Genomic DNA, 23,031 nt, shown 5'->3' on the forward strand with positions numbered 1-23,031 from the left:
GCGGGAGACCTGGGTTCGATCCCTGGGTTGGGAAGATCCCCCTGGAGAAGGGAAAGGCTACCCACTCCAGTATACTGGCCTGGAGAATTCCATGGACTGTATAGTCCATGGGGTCGCAAAGAGTCAGACACGACTGTGAGTGACTTTTACTTTCATTTTGACAATAAAGTAAGCTGTTCTGTACTTCTGACTGGTATCTTTGTTTTATAAAAACAGATGCTACAAGCCTTAGAGTTTCTCCCAAGAATCCTCGGGTCCCCAAATCACATACACTGGAATTACACTGTGAGAGCCAATGTGACTCACATCTGAAATACAGTTTGAAGTTGTCCTGGAGTAAAGATGGAGAAGCCTTTGAGATGAACGGCACCGAGGATGGCAGGTAGGTAAACCATTACTGTATCTAATGATATTGGCTTGGGATTAAACCTTGCGTTTGTAAGAAAAATAGTGGTAAAAGTATTTACACTGCATTGATATAATACTACATTTCAGTCTTTAAGGCAATATTTAAAAGGTCATATAATGTACTTCTTTCACTTTGCCCTCAATCATTGGTCTTTTCATTTTTACTAGCTATTTTTCATATAAGAGATTCCCTGGTGGCTCAGACAGTAAAGCGTCTGTCTACAATGTGGGAGACCCGGGTTCAATCCCTGGGTTGGGAAGATCTCCTGGAGAAGGAAATGGCAACCCACTCCAGTGTTCTTGCCTGGAAAATTTCATGGACGGAGGAGCCTGATAGGCTACAGTCCATGGGGTTGCAAGGAGTTGCACGTGACTGAGCGACTTCACTTTCATATAATGTGTACCATTCTGTAAGGGCAGGAAACAAGTATTCCTGTTATTTGAGGAATACTTGTGCACAGGCTTGGGTGCTCACCAAGCCATGGCAAGACTGGAGGAGTTAGGCCTAAGGGCGCTGCTTCCTGAGCTTTTGGTTCTCAGCGGTGTGGTCCTGCAGCTGCAGTTCACATGGCTGATACTGCTGCTGCCTTCACTGCCCCCTCAGCCCATTGGTGCTCCTGGTGACTCCAAAACCGACAGTTCTGACATGTGCCAGAGTCTCTGTCTGCTCACAGGGCCCTGGTAGCTCAGACAGCAAAGAATCTGTCTGCGATGCAGGAGACCTGGGTTCGATCCCTGGGTCCGATCCCTGGGTCAGGAAGATTCCCCTGAGAAGGGAATGGCAACCCACTCCAGTATTCTTGCCTGGAGAATCCCATGGCCAGAGGAGTCTGATGGACTGCAATCCATGGGGTCAAAAAGAGTCGGACACAACTGAGTGGCTCACATGGCCCCAGAGGAGGAGCTGGTGTCCTTTCCTTTCTCCCTCCCAGTCTCACAGGAGTCTATCTCATGGGCAGAACCTAAATCATATCTTGAACCCTTCCCCTTAGTTAAGTATGGACAAGTACATTTTTGAGCCATCCAGTTTCTTTGTAGAGAATACATAAAAATAGAGAAGAGAATATAGACTAATGTATGAATAGATGCTGACTAGTTCTAAACATTATTAAGTACATCAAAGAAAATATTATTTACTGAATACATATGCTGTCTTTTGAAAGCAGAGGACAATTCTCCTTTCTTTTGCATTGTTGCTGAGTTAGGTATTAAACAGTGACCATGTTTGATCCAAGTCTCACCTGTAGGCTTATTTTGTTATCCATCATTCTGAATGTCTAAATCTGAAGATCCTTAGACAAGACTTGCTTTTCTACACAAGGTGGTGGCAATGTCATTATTAAGAGCATGGGCTCTGGAGCCCAGAGGCCTGGCTTGGAATCCCAGCGTTGTCACTTACTGGGTTTGTGACCTTAGACAAAGTGCCTAACTTTTTCTGTATTTTTAAAATTTTTCTTGAAGTAAAATTTCTACAGCATTATTTTCTGCTATACAGCAAAGCAAATCAGCCATCCAATTACATATATCCCATTTTTATTTTTTATTTCCTTCCCATTAGGTCACCACAGAGCAGTAAGTAGAGTTCCCGGTGCTGTACAGCAGGTTCTCATTAGTTATCTGTTTTACACATAGTACTGTATACACATTGGCCCCAATTCCCCAGTTCATCCCACCACCATGCCACCTTTGTATGCATACATTTGTTCTCTACACCTGTCTCTATTTCTGTTTTGCAAATAGGTTCATCTATACCATTTTTTTCTATATTCCACATACATGTGTTAGTATTTCTGACTTACTTTACTCTGTATGAGAGTCTCTAGGTTCATCCACATCTCTGCAAATAGCACCGTTTCATTCCTATTTATGGCTGAGTTTATTCCACTGTGAATATGTGGCACATTTCCTGCATCCATTCCTCTGTCAGTGAACATTAAGCTTGCTTCCATGTCCTAGCTGTTGTAAATAGTGCTGCAGTGAACGTTGGGGTTCATGGAATATCTTTTGGAATTATGCTTTTCTCCGGGTTGCCTAACTTTTCTGTGCCTTAGTTTTATATTCTATAACATAGTTTAGCTCAAAAAAGTTTTTCAGGGTGAGTTCATCATAGGATTATTGTGCATTAACACCAAGTACTAGAATATACTCACTGCTCAGTCCAATTTAGCTGTGATGATTTATTCTACTCATTTCTCCAGTACTCTTGTCTCCTGTTACCTGGTTGTTCTCCTTTGGTATTTGTGAGTGTGTATGCCACCTCTCTCTAAAGGTATTGATTGGCCTTAGCCTAGGTACTTAATTTATTCTATCGCATCTCTTCTGTAAATGTAATGTTTGTGGAAAGACAGCATACGTACCGCAACCAGTTGTCAGGGGAAGGAAAGGAGAATAGCAATGATACCTTAAAGGCTACACATTGCAGCAGAGATCTTCAGCCTTTGGTTAGGCGTCAGTCGATTCATCAGCTGCTCAGATATCCTCAGATTCCCCCTCTGTTTTCACTACTAGTTATCTGGGATCCTCCATATAATCTCTGGGTTATAGCTGAGAAGGAAATCAAACGGACAGCTTTTTGGTGATGTTACTGCATATTTAGGCCCTGAATCCAGACATTCGAAACAGCCTCTTTCTGTGACTCAGTTTTACAGCTTCTACAGGATGCTGGCTCTGGCTATCTGGTCACCTAAGTAATGCAGATATTCTAGTTTTATTTAAATATGGGTAGGGGGAAGGACAATAACCTTAACATAGAAAGGATACCTGGGGTGGGAAGGGCTGGGAGTGACTGTTGATGGCTAGTCTTGACTGGAGCCAGGAGCAGGCGTTAAATTTTAGCAGGAAGTTGAGATCACAGGTGTCCGCTAAATTTCTGTAGAACCATTAGTACGCTCCTCTGTCTCACCTTCTGTTGGAATGCCTTTTCGTCACTAGGCTGGAAGCCAGAGCTTTTTACCTAGAAAGTGGTTAAATTTCTGATCCAAAGGCGCATAGAGGGGGAAAAAAGAAGTGAAAATACGCGCTTCTCTTCCTTCCTGTCTCCTGTCACCTACAGGGGTGTGATGAGTGTTGAAAACTGCCACCCTGGGCCTTTATACCTGCCGGATGCCTTATGTTATTTTAGTGCCTCTCATCCTTGCTTTCTCTTGATTATCCTCACAGCAAACCTGTTAGGAAGGCTGGAATGATCTCAAGGGATTTTCTGTGGATTTCTGTCCTGCAGGAGGCTCTAGACAATACAATGTTGTTAACATCGAAAAATGAAATGGAAAATGACATCAAACCATTTGTAAAATTTCGACTGTGCTTAACAAATGTAATGCGGACTATTATGACGACAGAGTGAAGGACTGTCCTGCAGGGGAGATCACAGTGGGGTTTGGGATGTGTCTGTATGTCTGTGAACAGGAGGATGAGAGGGAACAGGTGTCAGGAGCACAAGTGGGAAGGCTTTATATTGGCATCATGGAAAGGGTGCTTTTCCCCCTCAAAAATCACAGTAAATGAATGGGGTAGAACTCAGGGGTGGAAGATACGGATCCAGAGCTGTAAGGCATTAAATTAGGTAGCAATTATAAGGATAGAATGGCCCCTTCCTAAGAAATGAAGAACTAAGGTAGTTTGTTCAAGCACAAAGGCAGAAGGAAGGGGAGTTGGGGACATTAAGAAATGTGATGAGTTATGAACCAACAATGAATTGAATCAATTTGATTAATATTATTAGTAACACTCTCTGAGCAGGTACTAAGCCAGGCTCTGTACACCAATCATTTTGTGTGTTTTTCCCTCATTTACTTCTCCTGAAGAGAAATAAAATATTGTTATACCCATTTCCTAGATAACATGAATTAGGCTCCAAGTTTTGTTCAGGATTACACAGTCATAGTTGGAGCCTCAAACATAGGTCCCCAAAGAGAGAACCATGTTTTCATGTTGTCTGGAGTGAAGTTTGGCTGTTACACAGACAGAATGGAGCAGGAAAACAGTGGAGGTTAACATGGGTTGGGGCCTAGCAAGCTAGATGTTTCAGATGAGGGAGGTGAGACTTTGCAGGTGATGGCAGGGTTCTCAAGGAAGATAATTAAACAGGTAAAAACAGGGGGAAAGACTAGGAGGGACAGAGATGAAGATGCAACCAGAGAGCAGGTTCTATAAGTAGAGTAGAATCCATATTTTAAATGTATAATATGCTTAACAAATGTAATGCAAGGACTTCTTCAAGTAGAATACAGTTGACCTCTGATGGAAACATAATGTAAGAGAGACCTCAAGGGTTGTGTTCTTACGCACTGAGAAATTGGAGCTATTTATTTCTGCACAGCAGAGTGCATCCTTGCTAACACAAATAGTCAAATTTTGATGTGAGCGAGAAGTGCCTAGTTACCTTTTTCAAATGCAGGGGCCCTTGCCCTGTTCCTAGTTCTGATTCAGAACCTGGACTGAGGCCAATGCATGGAATTTTAATAACTTCCCTTGGTACATCATAGCTACCACATTTCAAGAAGCAGTGGATCATTCTACCTTGATTAAAAAGAGGCACATTTCTGAGTTCTTAAAACATAGAGCATTACAGAAAAGTTGCCCTTTCTTTCTGGCCTGAAGCAGCCGTGCACCGGGGGATAAATCCTGGCAAGAAGATCATAGGCTATATTTCAGCTTCTCTGGGCCCTCGTGGATGTGCAGGGCTCAAACAGCCCTCCTGAAGAGGTCTTTAAATCATATTTCTTCATCTAAGCAGGTAAACTTTTCAAGGTTTTTCAGTTCAGTCGCTCAGTCGTGTCCGACTCTTTGCGACCCCATGAATCACAGCATGCCAGGCCTCCCTGTCCATGACCAACTCCCAGAGTTCACTCAAACTCACATCCATCAAGTCAGTGATGCCATCCAGCCATCTCATCCTCTGTCGTTCCCTTCTCCTGCCCCCAATCCCTCCCAGCATCAGAATCTTTTCCAATGAGTCAACTCTTTGCATGAGGTGGCCAAAGTACTGGAGTTTCAGCTTCAGCATCATTCCCTCCAAAGAAATCCCAGGGCTGATCTCTTTCAGAATGGACTGGTTGGATCTCCTTGCAGTCCAAGGGACTCTCAAGAGGCTTCTCCAACACCACAGTTCAAAAGCATCAATTCTTCGGCACTCAGCTTTCTTCACAGTCCAACTCTCACATCCATACATGACTACAGGAAAAACCATAGCCTTGACTAGACGGACCTTTGTTGGCAAAGTAATGTCTCTGCTTTTGAATATACTCTCTAGGTTGGTCATAACTTTCCTTCCAAGGAGTAAGCGTCTTTTAATTTCATGGCTGCAGTCACCATCTGTAGTGATTTTGGAGCCCAGAAAAATAAAGTCTGACACTGTTTCCACTGTTTCCCCATCTATTTCCCATGAAGTGATGGGACCAGATGCCATGATCTTCGTTTTCTGAATGTTGAGTTTTAAGCCAACTTTTTCACTCTCCTCTTTCACTTTCATCAAGAGGCTTTTTAGTTCCTCCTCACTTTCTGCCATAAGGGTGGTGTCATCTGCATATCTGAGGTTATTGATATTTCTCCAGGCAATCTTGATAAGTGTATGTAATATTCTGATACTTGTACCAAATGGACACATAGCTAACATGAACTGAGAAACTGATTTATGTCAAAGCTTCTTCATTAGAATTATAGTGAGTTTCTTGACTAGCAATAACAGGTAGTATCAACTGGCAAATCGTTCAGTTATTGGCATAAAGCTAAGGGGCTGACTTTGTCTATCATCAAAGGGAAGAACCATATTTAACTTTACTACACTTTTAGGTGGCTTCTTTTAACTCAGAATTTTTAACAGTTTATATGTTTTATATTTTTTAAAAAAATGATGTAAGATTTTCTCTCCTTCTCCACAAGGAAGACATTGTTTATTTCAATCAAATAACAAACTGCTATGAACATATCTCAAATTTAATGGAACTTTATTTTTTAAAAAATCACTTGAATAATTAGGCTAATAATATATAGGCATAGAATAAAAGGTATAATTTATGTAAAAAATCATGTAAACTCAATTAAATATTGGCAAATAATAAAGCATCAAATAATTTCCAAAAAGAAGTCCTACTCTGCCATCTAGTGTTCAAATGAGTCACAGTTTAATTTGTATCAGATCTTAATGCACATTCTATGTGGGAGGTTGGAAGGATGGAGAAAACAGAAGGTTGTCAAAGACAGATTACCGCACTTCAACTGAGATATCCTGGCTCTGTAGAACTGAGGTGTGATTCAGGAATCCGTCTTTGTAAGAAGCACCCTAGTTGATCCTGTGTAGGTGGTTTCCCAAACGTGTATTAAGAATTATTCAAATGTATCCTAATTATTGTACAGTCTTTAGACATACCAGGCAAGACAGTTTCATCACTGACCCATGAATCACAGATGGTTGGATTTCATAAATTAAAAACAAACAGACTTGATCCCTTTCATGACTTGTGCGTTTTAATAATGTTTTTGTGCGTTTTAATAATGTTTTATCCCCAGTTTTCAACTATTGAATTCTCCAATAAAATGCATTATGTGACAGGCTTTTAGACAAAGAATTCTTCCTTGAAATATTGTCCATGGGGAATATTTATTTTTGACAGGAGTACATTTCTTTTGTTTCTATTATTTTCATCCTCACCACAGCCTCACTTTTTTCCTGGTAGGATAATTATTGATGGAGCTAATCTGACGATATCTAATGTCACCATGGAAGATGAAGGTATATACTCATGTTCTGCTCACACTGCTCTGGATAGCGTTGCTGATATGACGCAAGTAACTGTCCTTGGTAAGTGCACTAACTAGTGGAAAAATCTTTGTCCTTTTTTTCCTCTATTACTGATTAAATTCCACTGTTCTTGGCAATTAAGCCAATGATTATTAAAGCCTGTGCATGTTTGTTAGTTTAAATTTTTCAATTAGTTACCCTACTTTCAAATGGTTTTACCTCTTCTTATTCTAAAGAAGTTAATTAATGCTTAATTTCTTTTTTATGCTTGGGTAATGTTGCCAGAAGCAGTGGGAGGTAGGTGATGCTATCAGTGGAAAGAAAACTGAAGTACGCTTGAGTTCCCAGGACCCTTAAGCTGTACACAGAGAAATGTGGCTGAGGGCTAGAAATGGGCTAGTGTGGAGAGGTGAGGGTGGGGTCCGGTGGTGATTAAACGGTGGTCCTGATCTAAACTAGAGGCCGGACCGAGCTCAATTCCCAGGGCCCCATTTGGAAGGAGAGGGAGGGACTTGAAGGGCTCTTATGCAGAGAAAGTCTTCTGATTTTTTTTTTAAATAATAATTCTAATTAGAAAGCAATGTGCATGCCCCTTTGGCATAATCAATGCAATTATGCTTGCAGTCATCCATGTTTACAGCTTGTAGACTGCTGGATAGCTCTTCTAGTTTCCCTTCCGGATTCAGTCTCACCTGCTCTCTGAATCTGGAAAACGGTGGGCATCGATAAACCGCTTACCCTCAAGGTTTCGTTTGCTTTGGCCAGTGGGGAGCCATGGCAGGAGAGGCGGTGGGTAGAGGGTGTGTTCTCCGGATGCTGCCTCCCTGCAGGCTGGCTGTGTGCCTCTGCCATAGTCATCTATGCTCTCAGAGAGGCTTTGTCCACACAGCTCTCCCTGATGGAATTCTAGTAACTGCCCGCGCCTCACCCCTCACCCCTCACCCCAGATATACTGCTCATATCTTTTGAGTCTTTATTACAAACTCATTGAATCACCTTGTGTGAACTGTTTACTTTTTGCTGGGAGCCTGACAAAGACATTTTTAGCTTTCTATTATTACTGTATTTCAGTGGGTAGCACTTAGTTTTTCTTTAGCTTGCTGACAGTCCTTAAAAGTGGTTTGGTGAGAGAAAGTGTTAATCACTCAGTCATGTCCAACTCTTCGCGACCCCATAGGCCGTAGCCTGCCAGGATCCTCTGTCCATGGAATTCTCCAGGCAAGAATACTGGAGTGGGTTGCCATTCCGTTCTCCAGGGGATCTTACCGACCCAGGGATCAAACTCACGTCTCCTGAATTGCAGGCAGGTTTTTTAGTGTCTTAAGCCACCAGGGAAGTATCTTAAATGCCTTGACCATGTATCTAGATAAATCCTTACTATTAACGGGCATTTGTATCCTTAGCACTCTGGTCACTGGGATTCACAGGGAGGTTGCCTCCCCTGGGTAAGAATTCAGTCCCTCTTGAGGTAGGCTGGTGGAAAATGAGTAAAGAGGCTGGATCTTTACTAGTGAAGCCAATGACCACTGTATTTCAAGTGAGATAAATGACCACCATGTTTCAAGTGAAACTAATGACCACTTAAAAATACCCCAAAATGTTCAGTTTTACCTATCAGATGATATGTGGTATGGACTTGGTTCAAAAGAAACCTTTTTAGGAGATGTATTTCAGCTACTTCAGGGAACTAAAAGTAGAAAGGTTCAGTCCTTAGTAATCATTCCAGTAAGTGATTCACCAGATAAAATGGTTAAAATTCAGGTAGACTGGAGTTTGTCCCAGGTATAATTTTAAATGTCAATGTCAGGATCCACGGGCTTTGCCCTCAAGTATTTTGAGCAATGGCAAGGAGACTGCCTTCCCTACCACCTGATACATGCCACGTAAATTTTCTTGTGAAATTTGATATGTCAGTCTTGTAATTAGGCTGCCATCTTCTAGAACTATTAAAAGTTTGATAATTTTAAATAGTGACTATGAGTATATGCGGAGAAAGCAATGGCACCCCACTCCATTACTCTTGCTTGGAAAATCCCATGGATGGAGGAGCCTGTTAGGCTGCAATCCATGGGGTCGCTAAGAGTCGGACACAACTGAGTGACTTCACTTTCACTTTTCACTTTCATGCATTGGAGAAGGAAATGGCAACCCACTCCAGTGTTCTTGCCTGGAGAATCCCAGGGACGGGGGAGCCTGGTGGGCTGCCATCTATGGGGTCGCACAGAGTCAGACACGACTGAAGTGACTTAGCATAGCATAGCATGAGTATATGTACTATTTATTGATGAAGCAATTGCCAAATGTTTTTAGAATGAAAATAAAATAATGAATGTTTAATGAGATGGGGGCATCCTCTTACCACTTTTTGGAGTTTATACCCTGTTTTTTCAGGTCAGTCTCTGATTTTAAGAAGCATATCCCCATAAGTGAGAGCAACAAATGTCAAATCCATGTATAGTTTCTAAAAGACTCTTTTTCCTGGAAAGTAGTTTTTTAAAGCATATGGTTGACCCTTTTCAATCAGAAGTTACTTTCAAAAGCCCTGCCAGAAGCATCCTTTAAGAGCAGCATTCTTTTAGGTCTCAATTGCAGTCCATCTATCGTAGTTCCACGTGATTCTCAGAAAGAGCAGATTTTAATGTCATACAAAACAGGCTGCACTGGTTGTTTCAAGAAATTTGAGAAATAGTAGACTTAGTAAGTGCCGAAGACAAGCTTAAATTCTCTGAGTTCAAATATCCTCAAGCCTGTGGAGGAAATAAATTCTTATTTAGGGCTCCTACAGTAAATTATCATTTAGGATTCTACAGTGTGAACACAGTCACGGACCATATTTTAAAAATAAACATGCTGTCTCCTGAAGTGAAAACAATGTTTATCAGTATAAATTCCCAACAGTTGTTAAATACAGGGATAATGGATGTTTTTTCCCACTTGGAGAAGAAAGCTCGCCTAAGAAGGTGTCATTAGATATGACTTTGATTGTCTCCTCTGAAAAAATGTGTCCTTTTACTGTTCCTTTTATATTTAAAGTACTAGAAATTTCCATGTACTTTAACACACTTAAAATTTGTCATTGCCTACTCAGGTTTCTAATCTCTGTCACAACATTTATCAGCTCAATATCTTCTTCCAATATAAATCCCTTTCCTACTCTTCTTTAGAACTCCAGGTATGATATACTGATAATTAATTGTTGTAAATGAAAAATCCAAAGCATGTAGAAAAGAAAGCCTAAATTCATGTTCTTATTTTCCTGTACTTATAGGACCTAAGTTTATGGTTCTAATATGATAATTACATGCATGATTTAAGTGATAATACACTGTTTACTTAGTCACAATACATTTATGTGCAAGGCACTGGGCATGTAAAGATGAATAAAGTATGGTTACTACTCTGGAAGATCTGTTTAGTCCCATATAAGAGATGAACCAAGCATATAAATAAGTGTATGAGCTATATTAGTCACAGTAAAGGGAGGTATACTTACAGTTGGGAACAGAGGTGGATGAACCTGCATTTGAAATAGAACCAGAAGGTCAGGTGAGATTTGGCAGGTCAGAGTGGAGGCGGGCATGTAGGGGAAGCAGGGGATTGCAGGGTACCTGAGTGAGGAAATGGGATTGACAAGCCAATGATCTGCCATCTCCTTACCTTTATTTTTCATTATTAATCAGATGTTCCGGATCCACCAGAAAACCTTCATTTGTCGGAAAGACAGAACAGAAGTGTTCGACTGACGTGGGAGGCTGGAGATGACCACAATAGCAATATCAGCGGTAGGGAAGACTTGGGGTAGCTGTGTTCTCCAGAGTTAAAATTAATATTAAAGCCATTGGTGCATGAGTGGATTATCCATAAAACATCCTTTAAAACATTTAATATTATATATAAACCTTAGTATAACTTAAACATTCTCAGTCTTTTCTAATGTGTTTTTTGTGTTCCCACTGCCAGAGTATATTGTAGAATTTGAAGGAAACAAAGAGGAGCCTGGAAGGTGGGAAGAACTGACTCGAGTCCAAGGAAAGGAAACAACAGTTGTGCTGTCTTTGGCTCCATATGTGAGATACCAGTTCAGGGTCATAGCCATGAATGAAGTCGGGAGAAGCCAGCCTAGCCACCCATCAGGCCATCATGAAACACCCCCAGCAGGTATGGATGCTCACACCTCAAGTTTCTAACAAAATATTTTAGTTTGCCGCATCCTTGAACATCTTTAATAAAAAAGGATTGATGCCATGGTGTAGGATTTTAGATTTCCTCCAGTACAGAACTAACAACATGGAAAATAGTCAAAGGACATCAGTCTTCTAAGTTGTATATAAATGTTTGAGGAACATGAACAAGCATTATTCTGAGCAATTTCTGATAGCTGAGTATTATGTTAAAATCAGATACCATAAATAAGTTGTAAACTAAAGTTCAATGTATATTAAAGTCAACTTTCTCTTTATTTTTCTCCTCATTTCAACTTGCTGAAGTAAAACTCTTGATATGTTATAGATAGTGCATTCAATTTTTACTGCATGTAATGCCCTTTTATGCATTTAGTGTATTTTTTGTATCTCAATAGCTAAATAGATATCTAATATCTACCTAAAATCTCAAGATGCTTTAAAAAAATTCTCAACAACCAACATGCTGTAGTATATACAGAATTCAAAATATAATATTGTAAATGTAAGCCTTATATAATATTATAAACCAATAAAGCAAAATATTGATAGTGCTGAAATTTGTATTACTGAATTGGAAATGATTAAAAATGTGGTCATAGCATGGTATTTGTTCCCTCTCTGTCTGAAATAAATATACAAGGATATAATTCCCTTTGGGGATTGAGACAATATAAGCAGAGATAATAATCAGGTACTTGTATGATTTTAGTATAAGTTCATCTTGGCACTAAACTGTATACTTAACCCTTCTTATAAAATCAGTTCAGTTCAGTTCAGTCGCTCAGTTGTGTCTGACTCTTTGTGACCCCATGAATTGCAGCATGCCAGGCCTCCCTGTCTATCACCAACTCCCAGAGTTCACTCAAACTCACATCCATCGAGTCAGTGATGCCATCCAGCCATCTCATCCTCTGTCATCCCCTTCTCCTCCGGCCCCCGATCCCTCCCAGCATCAGAGGCTTTGCCAGTGAGTCAACTCTTCGCATGAGGTGGCCAAAGTACTGGAGTTTCAGCCTTAGCATCATTCCTTCCAAAGAAATCCCAGGGCTGATCTCCTTCAGAATGGACTGGTTGGATCTCCTTGCAGTCCAAGGGACTCTCAAGAGTCTTCTTCAACACCACAGTTCAAAAGCATCAATTCTTTGGCGCTCAGCTTTCTTCACAGTCCAACTCTCACATCCATACATGACCACTGGAAAAACCATAGCCTTGAGTAGATGGACTTTTGTTGGCAGAGTAATGTCTCTGCTTTTGAATATGCTATCTAGGTTGGTCATAACTTTCCTTCCAAGGAGTATATAATAGATTCATCCAAATATATTTCATGGGGACATTACCTGCTGTTTCCTATTTGATGCCCCTAAAACTTAGCTGTTGATATTAATATATGACCTTTAATTTTATTCACGTTGAGGCAAACATTCATATCACATTTCTAACAGTAATTCTAAAAGAAAAAGCAGATTTAAAACTAAAATGTATATTTAAATAGTGTGTTTAGAATTTTAAGAGCAGGTTTAAAATTAAGACAGGTAAAGTAAATCTATTTCTGATGAATAATAAGTATATCACTCCATGAATATGATTTTACTCCTTATATATATTTTATATATATATATATATGATGCTTTATGTGAGGTGAGATGTGTTAACTAACTATTGTGATCATTTCATAATATGTATAAATATAATATGTGAAGTGTATATATTCTAAAATAATTATATAAAAGTGCTGTGAATCTTTTTACAAACTGGGTCAGATATAAGTAAATATAATCAAAGTTATGTAAAAATCTGTTTTTTATGGGCAGAGGGATGATATATTTGTAGATAATACAATGGGGAAAAGTAATTTTCATATTTATAATTTTTCAGCTCCAGACAAGAATCCACAAAACATAAGAGTTCAAGCTTCTCAACCCAAGGAAATGATTATCAAATGGGAGGTGAGGATTCTTTATGTTTTACTTATTACCGTTGTGTTCTTTTTACTTTTTTTAGGTCCACATGCTAAGTATAATGATAGAACAATCTCTTTTAAGAACAGAAGAAAACTACTTACATATTTTATAAATATATTTTATTTATATATTTTAAAAAGTCATCACGATTAGAAGCTTGTAAAATAGAGTTTAACTATGGTAGATAATTTAAGAAAGTTTTTACAGGCTGATTTCATTGCAATCCATTCCCCAAAATTTATGATTCCGAATATTGTTATTACCAATATTCTTAATCCTCTCCCATTTAAAAAAAAAAAAGAAAACTACTGATAATCTTTCACTGTCTTTTGGTACATGGCCAATAAAGATTAAGCATATCAAAAGTATGACCCCTAAGGAACAGTCACCACTTACTAAGCACTATTAGGCATTCTGTGTACTCATATCAAACTCTGAGACCAATGTTGTCAAGACAGCATCATTAATACTGTGTCCTAGATATAGAAACGGGTCCATGGAAAGACTGGGCCATCACCATACAATTAGAAATCAACAAAACTAGGATTTCCACATGAATATCTTTGAACTTCAAACTCTACTCATTTTCTCTTTTATATATATATATATATATAAAATGTTAAAAGTTACTAAAATAGACTTTCCTCTTTGAATTTTGCACAAAAGTTTGTATCTGCTCAGATGACTTTAATTTTTTTTAATGCCATTTCTAAATTTCTTCTGTAACTTTTTCTCTCCTCTATTTTGACATGTTTCATGAACAAGTATTTTACCTTACTTGAAAGTAGGTTACCATTTAGCAAGTCTAAGTAATAACAGATTTCTGATATTGAAGTCACTGAATTTTACAAGCATTTTTTAATGTATGCTGGAATATATTAATTTATTTCCACAACTCATTCCAGATGTGATTTTTGGAAGAATTTTAGAAGGTACAAAGTTTGATTTCCTTTTTTCTTCATCATTGATTGGTCTTATATGATAACATTGCCCATACCTACAAAATATGTAGTCAATATTTTTATGTAAAACTAACCCTTTATTCCCATTTCAGTGAGAGTAAGCTTTGCAAACTCAAAATTTGAAAAATAATTGGCAATATACAGAAGTTAAATATAGTCAAGAATAGTATTATTTTCTTGAATATATGGCCACAAATAGCTACTACCACATTTAAAATTATGTTAGGATCTTATCCTTTTAGAGTATCTATTGTCTTTTAAGTTCCATAGAAATTTCTATTAGATAGATGATATAACTGGATTAGATGACAATAATAGTGTATAATTATCAGGTCACTTCCTCTGAGAAGTGCACCATTTTCCACTAACATTAGTTCATTAATTGTCACGACTCCTCTGGGAGGGCTATACATTCAGTACAGAGAAGCTGGGGCTCCAGTTTTGTGATCTTACCCAGATGCATGCCCTGAGTCAGTAATGAAAAGAGAGCTGGGATCTGCAGTCCTTCCTCCTGATCATCCTATTCATTAATCACTCTGTCCCCACCCCCAAAGATACACAAGACTAATTACTAGTGCTCTCTTCTTGGAAGAATGGGATTAAACTATGAAAGTGTTTACAGTTTGTCTTTGAAAAGTAAATGACATGTAATTTAGTAATTAACTGACCAGAGGAAGGAAATAGAGATTTGAAACTAAGCTGACAATTACCTTCATAATTTATTCCATTGTGTTTCATGTCATTTTGAAATGTCAGAGGCCTAATAACTATAAGCATAACCAGTGAAGTTTAAGAACATTTACTCATCAGTTATTCTTTTGCATGAATTATCTTGTAAACTGGAGTTAAATGTCAGCTATTTCCCCAGGTTGACAAGCACACAGTATAAATTGATTACCAGATCCCCTCCAAAGATTGACTTACAAATAATTCCTATCTACAAGATAATGATCAGAGAGGAGCAATTTGTCTAAAAAAAAAAAAAAAAAAAGGAAGAAAACATTGATCTTTCACAAAAGGATTAAATAGGAACAGACTGGTTGTCCCTAATTTTCTTTTGGTTTATGTTTTCTTTTTAGCATTAACTATGAATAAAAGTATTATGAGGTCCTTGCTTTATATATGGCAGTCAAAAATAGTCTTTGTTTTCCTGAATGTATAATCTAGTTGGAGGTACAGACAATAGGCAAATACAGGAGAAATAAAGTAATATCATTATGAAACATTCAATGGAGAAAAATAATATACAAACTTTTATTTGTAACTTATTAGTGAATGTGCATTTACTCATTGATAGGTGAACCTTATTTTACAGTAAAAATGGATTTCAGTTATCTTATTTAACTCATGTTCTATTGTATATACATTATCTTTATAAATTTGGCACATTAAATATTAAGGACTCACTTTTTTTTTAAAGTGACATTAAATTTTAACTTAATGATAAAACTACTCTTTTTAGTTAACATTATCTTCTAAGATAATGATGAGTTTATACTTTATTCTTAAGTATAAATGTATTTATGTTACATTTGAACTTCAATGAAATAGCAAATACGTAATCTCACAGATTCCAGAAAATGATCAAAACAAACAAAAACCCATTTCATTAATGTTTGGGAAACAGCAACTTCTCCAATTACCTGGTTATATGATCACAGCCAAGTGGTTTAAGCCCTCTAAAGGATGTAGGACTTATTATTTCTACTACAATTGTAATCAGAAAACCACCAGCCTTAAAATGAACTTAGGCAATACAAATGGAGAAGGCAATGGCACCCTCCTCCAGTGTTCTTGCCTGGAAAATCCCATGGGTGGAGGAGCCTGGTGGGCTGCAGTCCATGGGATCACGAAGAGTCGGACACGGCCCAGTGACTTGACTTTCACTTTTCACTTTCACGCATTGGAGAAGGAAATGGCAACCCACTCCAGTGTTCTTGCCTGGAATCCCAGGGACGGAGGAGCCTGGTTGGCTGTCGGACATGACTGAAGCGACTTAGCAGCAGCAGGCAATACAAAACAATCTGTCCAGTTTCTAGTCAGTATAACCTTGATTTGTTGATAGATCTCTTTGAAAATTCAATAGAAGTACAGTTTTGTTCTACGAAATCAGACATAGAAAGTTTTACTAGCAGTTCCGTTGATTTTCAGATCCTTTGAAGGGCATCCACGGACCCCATCTAGAGATGCCTAGACATCAAATTAAGAGCCTCTTTTATAGAGATGCCTTTCTTATGAGCAGCTGCATGAGGGGAAGGAATGCTGGTGATCTTCCCTCACCCCCAACCCCACACTCCTGGTTACTATGGTTTGTTATCTTTGTTTGGGATCTATTTGTGAATTTGTTGAGGTTTTGTTGTCCACTGTCTAAAAGCCAAATACAAAGTATTCCTGCAGTTTCTTTGGGAGTCTAGGCACCAAAGAAGCTGGTGATTTAGGTAAGGTTTTTTTTCTTAACAGTGTTACCTAGGGTGGCACAGTTTGTTTTAAAATTTTTCAGAGAGCTTTATCAAATGCAACTATTTTTCTTGAAGCAAAACATGCATAAACTGAATAATAGTATTTGTACATATTTATTGTCAGCTGGGACTGAAGGTAATTGTAATTCCAGATTGTGGAATGGAACTAAAAGCTTGTGGCCTGACTTACCTGGGCAATGTGACAGCCTCTGGTAAGTTTATCTATATGAGAGTAGGAAATATCTTGGAACAAAAGTTTGAAAGCAAAACATAAACAGTGACTGTGAAAATCTCAGAAAGCTTTTGATTTCATATTTTTTCCTCTTAGAGAATTTAACTATTAACCCTAGAATAAGCACCAGACTTGAAATTATTTTGCTGATATACTACTGTTCTTTCAACTTTATTCCATCCAATCCCTCTATTAAGTACTTATAAATTAATCTGAGTCAAGAAGTATTGCAAATTCTATAAAAACATTACGTATGGTTATTGAATCACTTGAATATACAGACAAAATTATTAGTTATATAAGTGACCCTTATAAATCTATGTCTAAAATCAGATTTTTATGTATTGTATATAATTGATTCATTTAAACGCATATTCCCATTTTTTGTGATATTAAACAGATGGTTTAAATCACATTAATTTTTTTAATTAAAGTATTATTTAATTAAAAGCTAGAGTGGAAATAACCAATCTCCTATTCGAGAAATTCCTCCAGTAAATATTTCTATACAGCAAATTAAACTGGAGGATGGGGAGTGCTTTCTCATAAAAGAGATAGAAACAGAATGGGCAAGGAGCTGGGAACTATTGTATTATAAAAAGGAGCTACATCTTCTGGGTACTAGTGCACACAAAGACATATTATACAAAAATATTTACTTGTTCTCTCTCTTTTGGAAGGAAGATGGGGGATAATGGATGGAGTCAGATGGAGAGAGTTTTGACTGAAAAGCCATGAAAAAAATCCCATTTATATTTAGGGATCCTGGAGTAGGAAATGGCAACCCACTCCAGTATTCCTTGCCTGGGTAACTCCATGGACAGAGGAGCCTGGCAGGCTACAGTCCCTGGGGTTGCAAAGAGCGACTAACACTATACTTAGGGAACTTTTAGCCATGTCCTTTTCATTTCTGAAGTTCTTTAGGAATGAAAAAATTAGAATATAGAAGAAAGTGTGAAGAAAAGCTAAAACCTTCTATGGAATTTCTTAGTAAGTTCTTTCATATATGAACAGTTAGAATTAACCACAAGGGCATAATCCAGACATCTAAATTGTGGGATTCTTTCTACTTGGGGAGGGGAAGGAGCAACTCTCAAGCTAAATGAACAGAATGACAAAACTTTTCACAAGCATTTCCAAACCAAAGAGGGGGATTAAAGATCTCACCAAAAATGATCCCTTTTTTGCCACATTGCTTGTACCACTTAGGGTGGCTTCTCTATCCCCTGACTCAGCATGTCTGTGATCACGCCGACCTTCTGTTTTAGCCTTTGAAAGCCATGGAGCAGAATGGACCCGGACTGGAATACAGAGTGACCTGGAAGCCACAGGGAGCCCCGGTGGAGTGGGAGGAAGAGACAGTCACTAACCACACCCTGCGGGTGATGACACCTGCTGTCTATGCACCGTACGATGTCCAGGTTCAAGCCATCAATCACCTGGGCTCTGGCCCTGAGCCACAGTCAGTGATTCTGTATTCTGGAGAAGACTGTAAGTGATGCAGCTGACACCCACCACTTCTAGAATAGCTTCTCTCAAGTAGATTGCACCCCTGTCGAGGAGCATTTTTAAGCAAGTAGTGCATGCAAAGAGGCTGTACTTACAGTGGGAGATAAAAAGAAATTGAACACATGGTTTCTACTTTAGAGCTGACTGCGGGAGAGTTGTCAGAGGGGTGGTGAGGAAGAACATTGAAAGGTTTAATTTTATTCAGTTTCCCAAAAAAAAACTACTTCCATAATGAACATCAAAGACCTGGAACCATCAGTGCACACAGCTCAGCAGCATGACTCTTAGGTGTCCAATCATATGTGCCCTTACTTGTCAAGGACCTCCTAACAGCTGCCTGCTGCCACACCCCTGGCCTCAGCACTGGAGCCTTCCTAAGGAAGGTGAGGTGCAGACCCAGATTTCCATATAGAAGCACTTATACGCAGAATGTTGAGGTACTAATGACATAATTTTATTATTAGGTATTTATACCATAAGAAGTGCTGCAAATAAATGTTTGGAAAAAGGAAAGACACTGCATTACGAATAACTAGATAGTAGGCATTATTCTCATTGTTCTTACAGTATCCAAAGTAATATTTTGATCCAAGAATAGAAAAAGGGCAGGAATGTGAAATGACTAGCTCCTTATTTACCTGCTACCTGTGTTCTCACTAAGACTTACCTGGTGGCTCAGACGGTAAAGCATCTGCCTACAATGTGGGAGACCTGGGTTCAATCCCTGGGTCAGGAAGATCCTCTGGAGAAGGAAATGGCAACCCACTCCAGTGCTCTTGCCTGGAAAATCCCATGGACAGAGGAGCATAGTAGGCTCCTACAGCCCATGGGGTCGCAAACTACTTCTCTGTAGTTGGCTCCCCTGTAGAATGGGGATAATAATAATACCATTTTATGGGACTGTTCTAAGGATTATGTGAGCCAATCCAGGATAGGCTCTCAGAACAGTATATGACACACAGAATATGCTCAGTTACTGTTGAACACTAATATGCTCAATTAATGTTATTCATATTCACCAAACTCCCAAATCATTTGAGTTATATTAGTCTGGTTCACATGTTTCCAAGGCAAGATGCCCACAGAGGATTTCATTGTCCACTGTTTTCAGTTATCTTGCTCACACCATATCCATCTGGACAAGGGCTTTTCTCAGTACAGTGTGGTACAGGCCCTCCTCTTCTCTGCTCCTGCTGCTAAGTTGCTTCAGTCATGTCCGACTCTGTGCGACCCCATAGACGGCAGCCCGCCAGGCTGCCCCGTGTCTGGGATTCTCCAGGCAAGAACACTGGAGTGGGTTGCCATTTCCTTCTCCAGTGCATGAAAGTGAAAAGTGAAAGGGAAGTTGCTCAGTCGTGTCCCACTTTTAGCGACCCCATGGACTGCAGCCTACCAGACTCCTCCGTCCATGGGATTTTCCAGGCAAGAGTACTGGAGTGGGGTGCCATTGCTCTTCTCTAGAAACCTATTAATATTGGGGCACTGAAACTCTTCTTTAATGAGAAACTCTCTTCATTCCACTTGAAACTGATTTGAGAAAAGTGCTTTCCTTTTCTCAAAAAAAAAAAAAAAAAAATGAAGGATCACCTTTAGAAAAGGATCCTAATAATCGTGTTTGGATTATTTGAAAGCTAATCCTTCTTATGTGCCCAACAGATCCTGATGCAGCTCCAGTGATCCAAGGGGTGGATGTTATAAACAGCACATTAGTTAAAGTTACCTGGTCAACAATTCCAAAGGAAAGAGTACACGGACATCTGAAAGGATATCAGGTTTTTATCATAGCTTTTCTTCTTCTAATTGTTAAATTAATATATTTCCTGTGAATAAGACTGATTTCAGAAGCTTAAAGAGAAATCTGCTATCGCCGGTGATACGCTGTTCTTCAGTTCCTGAGTCATGTCCAACTCTTTGCTACCCCATGGACTACAGCACTCCAGGCTTCTCTGTCCTTCACATTCATGTCCATTGAGTCGGTGATATGTTAAAGGGTTCCTATTGTCATTGCAGGTAAACTGGTGGAAGACAAAAAGCCTGTTGGATGGAAGGACACATCCCAAAGAAGTGAACATTCTGAGATTTTCAGGACAAAGAGACTATGGAATGGTTCCTTCTCTGGATGCCTTTAGTGAATTTCACTTAACAGTCTTAGCCTATAATTCCAAAGGGGCTGGTCCAGAGAGTGAGCCTTTTATATTTCAAACACCAGAAGGAGGTGAGACAGTTCAGGATTAATATCTAGTTTATAAATAACAATTTAAAATAACAAATATCCCAATGGTCAAAACATTTCCTCCCTTAGTAGTAGTAAAGTTGTACATATGTCATATGAGTTAGCTCCTCAATTTGATAAAAAGAAAAAAACTATAATTTTTTAAAGAAATTTACCAATTGGAGTGTCTATTGTTGGTTTTGTGTTTTCCAGTACCTGAACAACCAACTTTTCTCAAAGTCATCAAAGTTGATAAAGACACTGCCACTTTGTCCTGGGGGCTACCCAAGAAATTGAATGGAAACTTAACTGGATATCTATTGCAGTACCAGATAAGTGAGTACATATTTGAATTAGATTTGCCTATTAATGTTTCATTTTTTTTTTTTTTGGTTGAGTGTTTGGTTTCCCATGCTGAGAATCTAATTCATGGTTTGTAGGCTGGCATACTTATAGCACAGGGGTTTGTAAACTGGCTTAGAGATCAAATCGAGCCTGCTGCCTGTTCTTACAAGTTTTATTGCAAAATGGTCATGTCCACTAACTTATATTTGTCTATATCTGCTTTCTTACTATAGTGGCAGAGCTGAGTAGTTGTAACAGAGATCACATAGCTCACGAAGGCTAAAATATTTACAATCTTGTCCTTAACAGAAAGGTTTGCCAATTCTTGTTTTGAGGGGAAAAAAGCAGTAAGTTAATAGACACCAGAAAATATGCATTTTAATATGTATATAGGTATTCTCAGGTGGATCAGTGATAATGCAGGAGATGTAGGAAACACAAGTTTGATCCCTGGGTTGGGTAGATCCCCTGGAGAAGGAAATGACAACCCACTCTAGTATTGTTGCCTGGAGAATCCTATGGACAGAGGAGCATGGTGGGCTTTAGTCCATAGGATCACAAAGTGTCAGACATGACTGAGCACACACACACTCATATATATAAGATACCTTGAGAATTAGGAAATATGCAAAGAAAAAAGTTAGTAAATGATGTCATGGATACAGAATAGGTTGGTGATGGTGGTGGTAGCCCCAGACTTGGAAGTTGGGGAGGCGTAGGAGAAATGGGTGAATAGCTTGTTTCTATTTTTAAGTAAATTAAATTTAAAAATTGGAAACAGAAAAAGAAATGATGTAGTGGAGATGCAGAGCACACTGACTTCCACCCTCCCCTGCCTCTTGTCTCTGAGGCATGTTTCCAGTCTCAACTCTGCATACAGTTGTATTTGTAGAATCCTGCGTCTGTAGCCCACTGCTGCAGTCATGTCACACTGAGAGATCTAGAGCTGTCTTTGGACCACCACACGGGCTCTCCCCATATGCTGTTGTGCCATTAAGTTAAAAACAACATGTCTGGATGAAAGCGTGTTGTTTAGATTAGATTATTTTAATCATAGCACCACCCATCTGTTACAGTCCTCAAATCTAAGTATCAGCTCAACATGGAGATTAGGGGACTGAGCTCATAAGAAAATGTTAAACTTAGAAGGCATAAATTCCTAAACAGCAGAAACATCAGGTCTATGGAAGCCCAGTCTACACTGCTTGCATAGGTCAACTGGATCATAACCCTGAACTGCCATCAATCCCTTCAACGCTTGCAGCTGTTCGGGTCAGCTATCAGCTTTAGCTTCTGTTCTGCTTTGAGTACCTGTGATTAAACAGGTACAGGCATAACCCTAATAGAGGTAGCGGTTTAGCATTTTTGAGTATTGGCTAGTTAGCAGGATCAGTAAAAATTGAGTACTCTCCCTTCATTTTTCATGAAAACAGGAAGTCTATGAAGTATGTACCGTCACTGCTTTATGGATGAGAAGTACACAGAGTTCACTTACAAAGAGTCATGCAGTAAAACAAGTGTTACGAAAACATCGAAACCCAGCTCAGTCATTCTAGATGCTGAGCTCGTGAAAGTGAAAGTTGCTCAGTCATGTCTGATTCTTTGCAACCCCATGGAATAGTCCAAGGAATTCTCCAGGTCAGAATACTGGAGTGAGTAGCTATTTCCTTCACCATGGGATCTTCCAACCCAGGGATCAAACCCCGGTCTCCCATATTGCAGGCAGATTCTTTACCAGCTGAGCTACCAGGGAAGACTTTAAGTCTCTTAATTCCATGAACTGTATTTCAAACATGTAGGAAGCACTGAAGAAATACTCGAGAACTTTTCAATGTCAACTTTATTTGGTAAAGATACATATTATCTTTAATAACAGAAAAACTGAATATTAAATAAATTCCTACCTTCATGTTGATCTGTATATAATATCTAAACTTATTTTAAAAACAACTGCTTAGAATATATATAGAAAAAGCTGAAATATTAAAATCACTGTGGTTACTCTACTACTTGATATGTG

General features: G+C 38.9%; 1 protein-coding gene across 11 annotated transcripts in view; it reads left to right on the forward strand.

Annotated features, from left to right (window-relative positions):
- The window catches only part of CHL1 (cell adhesion molecule L1 like), a 224,732-nt gene that overhangs the window by 184,267 nt on the left and 17,434 nt on the right, over window positions 1–23,031 (forward strand). For all 11 annotated transcript variants that reach the window (XM_027522315.1, XM_027522317.1, XM_027522309.1 and 8 more), the window contains 9 exons: window positions 217–382; window positions 7,083–7,207; window positions 10,828–10,929; window positions 11,108–11,305; window positions 13,207–13,277; window positions 18,214–18,436; window positions 20,111–20,226; window positions 20,465–20,669; window positions 20,880–21,002. In XM_027522315.1, coding sequence (XP_027378116.1) covers window positions 217–382; window positions 7,083–7,207; window positions 10,828–10,929; window positions 11,108–11,305; window positions 13,207–13,277; window positions 18,214–18,436; window positions 20,111–20,226; window positions 20,465–20,669; window positions 20,880–21,002 — 1,329 coding nt within the window. The remainder of the gene's footprint in view (window positions 1–216; window positions 383–7,082; window positions 7,208–10,827; window positions 10,930–11,107; window positions 11,306–13,206; window positions 13,278–18,213; window positions 18,437–20,110; window positions 20,227–20,464; window positions 20,670–20,879; window positions 21,003–23,031) is intronic.

This window comes from Bos indicus x Bos taurus, chromosome 22, assembly GCF_003369695.1.
Source record: "Bos indicus x Bos taurus breed Angus x Brahman F1 hybrid chromosome 22, Bos_hybrid_MaternalHap_v2.0, whole genome shotgun sequence".
Classification (NCBI taxonomy): Eukaryota; Metazoa; Chordata; class Mammalia; order Artiodactyla; family Bovidae; genus Bos; species Bos indicus x Bos taurus.